At 34.3% G+C, this 4,196-nt stretch overlaps 1 protein-coding gene across 1 annotated transcript in view; it reads right to left on the bottom strand.

Moving 5' to 3' along the window:
* The window catches only part of LOC106872359 (muscle calcium channel subunit alpha-1-like), a 434,563-nt gene that overhangs the window by 136,530 nt on the left and 293,837 nt on the right, over positions 1 to 4,196 (bottom strand). The window contains 2 exon segments of the mRNA XM_052966564.1: positions 499 to 606; positions 1,889 to 1,976. Of these exon segments, the coding sequence (XP_052822524.1) occupies positions 499 to 606; positions 1,889 to 1,976 (196 nt within the window).

Here is a 4,196-nt window from a genome sequence, read left to right as displayed (position 1 = left end):
GAGAGAGAGAGAGAGAGAGAGAGTGAGAGAGAGAGTGAGAGAGAGAGAGAGAGATAATGTATGAAAATGTTTCAGATGCTTACCTTAAACTAGTAATATACTCATCCTTCCAGTCAGCACTACCTTTGTTCTATACCTTATCCCTAACACCCCCCTCCTATGTTATAAAACTATTACTTAGAGGAGTGGTTCATACAATATTTCAGAAGTGAGTTACAGAGTTTCAAAGTGAAGCCATAAATCCAAAACTCATGGAATGCCTTTACACATAAAGCCCTCTTAAACAAGTACAATAATCCTGAGGGAAAGGATAGTTATATGTGTACTTAGTTGTATACATATAACTGCCTATAACAGCAGACAAAAGGTAGATAATAGGTGTGTGTATTAGAGAGAGAGAGTGACAGAGAAGTAGATATACACATGCACGTATGTGCGCACGTGCACACACAGACACAGCTCACTCATGTTAATGTAAGGGAAAATGTGAGACTTTACCTTAAATAGTTGTACACCAATGACTGCAAACATGAATTGCAACAGAAATGTGACCAGCATAATATTACCAATGGTGCGGACAGCAACAATAACACATTGTACCACATGCTGTGGAAGAAAATTATATCAGAAATTTAGATATAATTATTAGCATATGAATTATCACATGTAACCAGAATATCAACAATATAAGAACATTTATATTTACTTATTAATCTATCTGTCCATCTAGGTATGTGTCTATGCACACACACACATTCTCACACACACACACACACACACACACATTCTCTCTCACACACTCACTATGTTTTTCATAACAATATGATAAAGCAAACATAAAATGATGAGCATTATGTGTTCATACCAATAGACATTGCATCTCCATATCTTTCTCTCTCTGTATATATTGTTTTCCTGTTCACTGTCAAAGTCATAAAGACTTGAATATATATAATTTTCATATGATTTATGTTTTGTTCCAACTGCATAACCAACCAGCATCCCTTTCTGAAATTTGCTGATATCACAGAGCAGGAACAATCCTGTCATAAGGCACTGAAATTGCAATGATTCCTCAACAGACAGCTGATGAAGGGAATATTCCACCAGATCACATGATTTTAATATTCTTTGGTCTTGTCAATGCTGGACACTGAACTGCTAGAAATAAAAGTGACTCATCTCCCTGCCAGCAATATATAAAAAATAGTGCCAGGTGCATTTTGCATCAAAAGCCAATATGAGAGTTTGAAATAATGTGATCTTGTTGTCTTGGTGCTGGAGATGATGGGGATTTATCTTCCTGATAGCAATATAAACAAGAGTACATTTGGTACCAAAAGCCAATATGAAAGCTTCTCTCATGATATCTACTGCAGTATAGCTTGTTCTAACAGAACATCCACATTTAATTGGAGATAAGTATTATCTCTTGGTATCAATACTGCTTCTGTCACTAATATATATTTCTTAACAAGCTCACTGGCTAATGGTGACACCTGCATCTGTTCTGGCACTGTTTTTCTATATAAGGAAAGAGCATTATTAAAATGCTTTTGATCATTAGGTTGTTTAATCAGGACTGACCCATGGGTTAACTAAGAACAATAACTAAAACCTTGGTATAATGAAGGTAATATTTCCTGTGTTAGCTCCTAGTGTCACAGCTGCTTTTAGTGGTGAACTGTATTATGTTGTTGGATTTAAAAACTGAGATAAGTTATAACTACAAAGCATTGACTGTTTAGTTAGATGACTAGTTCTCTGTCAATTTTCCATCTGTGAAACATAGACACAACAAAACTAGTATCAATATACATGTTGATAGAAGAGAAAAAATGCATAGAAGACTGATGAAATAGTAATGATGATGAGGATAATGACTTACCTTTAATCCTTTGGCTCGATTGATTGCACGCAATGGCCTGAGTACACGAAGTACCCTAAGAATTTTCACAACTGATATAGCTTCATTGCTGAAAAGTACAAAGATATTTAAAGTTTTTAGGTTGTACTTTCAGGAGTAATTTTACAACATAGTTTTCAACATCTTCACTTAATAAGAAATCCAAGAAACATCTTGCATTGTATACATCTGTCAAGCTCAATATGTATCATGAAAAATATGTCAGTAAACATTCACTCATACACCTGCAAACACATACACCTATATAAACATCTACATACACATGTGTGTGTGTGTGCATAAATATGCACATGTATACATACCCCCATCACAACATACACACACCATACACATGAGTTTAGCTTTATATTCTCTTTAACATCCATAAAATTTATAAAAAGTGGCACTTCTTAAAAAGCTGTACTTTAGTTTTCTTTTTGCAGTAAAATATATTGATTTATTCGTATTTAACTCTGAATACATACATATTCGAAATTTTAAATATTAAGACAAGATATTATTTTGACATTCTAAAGAAATCATATATAGTTATTTCTTCATATATACATTATATTTCGAATTTACTTAACTTTATTTTTAAGGCATAGATGTATTATTATGTGTATTACATGGTAGAAATAATATTGCAAAACTAAAAATTTTAGAAACAAGAATCCAATAAAAATTGGTATTTTCTAGAAACTGTGGCTGATGATATATTGGGAGTTATATGAAAAATTTAATATGAATTGCATATTTAAGATATGTCGGTAAACATTCCATCTGAAATACACTATAGTAGTGTATTTAGAATATAGTAGTCTTGTAGATAAGGAATAAAACTGTTATGTTTGGAATTAAATGAACGAAATTTTGAAGATGATTATCACTAAGGTAACAACATTGATAGTTAAATCAGAAAGACCCCCAGCAACATCAGCTGTGAAAACATACCAGGTTCAGATTACTCAACATTGTAAAAAATGGCAGCATTGTAAAATATTCAAAATGCTCTATTTACTGTCCTGAACTCTAAAAGTGAGGTTTTTTTACCTCTTATCCTCATGATTGAAGATATATTTTGGCCAACTGGTCTGTACCATCCTAGCACTAAGCCTGGCTTTTGTCCCATTTGAAGTACCCCCACCATTTAAAGTTGTTTTCTCCTACATCCGGTGCTTGCATACACCCATGCTATTTTTCTTAAAAAAAACCTCCTTCTCTCCCCATCTTTCTCTCTCTCCCTTACAATTACATATACAAAAAAATGGGGAGGACTGTTGCCACTTGAATGCTGACAAGCAGGACAATGACTTAAAAGACCAATCCAAGGGATATAACACTGATAGAACTAAGAGCCAGCCATGTGTCTATGTGTATGTTTTTTCCTTTTTGCTGTCTTTCATTCCTAGATTTCTTTACTTTTTTCCACAATGTTTCTGAACCTTGTAAACCAGATGTGCTATTTTCAGACCTTCAGTACAAAAGTGTCCAGGCTATACTCTTCTCATCAACCATATCTGATGACTTAAATTACATGTAAAATGGACTGGATGCTATTGAAAGTATATCTGTAATGCAAACCAAATACAAAAATGATACATACATACTTATACACACACATATACACACATGCCTACATATACCTATATACAAACATATATATATACACATACATAAATACATACACATACACCTGTTCCCACCCATGCTGTCGCACCTGCCCTACCTCTCCAACACCACCATCCTCACAGGCACCCATCATTGTCCCTATCACATCACCGACTCCTTTACCTGCACTTTTAGCAATGTCATTTACTGCATCTCCTGCTCTCTCTGTCCTTCTCTGTACATCAGTCAAATGGGATGCCGCTTGGCTGACTGGTTCGCAGAGCACCTCTGAGACATCAGACTAGGCAATGACACCCCAGTCTCACACCATTTCTACCTGTCATTCGCTACTGAAGAGCATAGGTTCAAAATGTAAAAGACTTTTTCATTTTACCCATACATCAAACTAATACACTTGCTTGCTGCTCATACACCTGTCTTCATCTTTTGTTTTTCTATAAATTTCAACTATATAATGTACACACACACACACACACAAATATGTACGTATACTTTTGTGTGATTTGAGCTTGGAGGGTTTTCTTCTGTACAAAGTTCAAGAAAACATTAAACATATTTTTCTTCAAATCTAACCAAGTTTAAGGATTGTATATAGACACACACACACACACACATACACATACACACATATACATACATACAAACATACATACATACA

Source organism: Octopus bimaculoides, chromosome 3, assembly GCF_001194135.2.
Source record: "Octopus bimaculoides isolate UCB-OBI-ISO-001 chromosome 3, ASM119413v2, whole genome shotgun sequence".
NCBI classification, from domain to species: Eukaryota; Metazoa; Mollusca; class Cephalopoda; order Octopoda; family Octopodidae; genus Octopus; species Octopus bimaculoides.
This window is presented reverse-complemented; position numbering and strand designations above follow the sequence as displayed.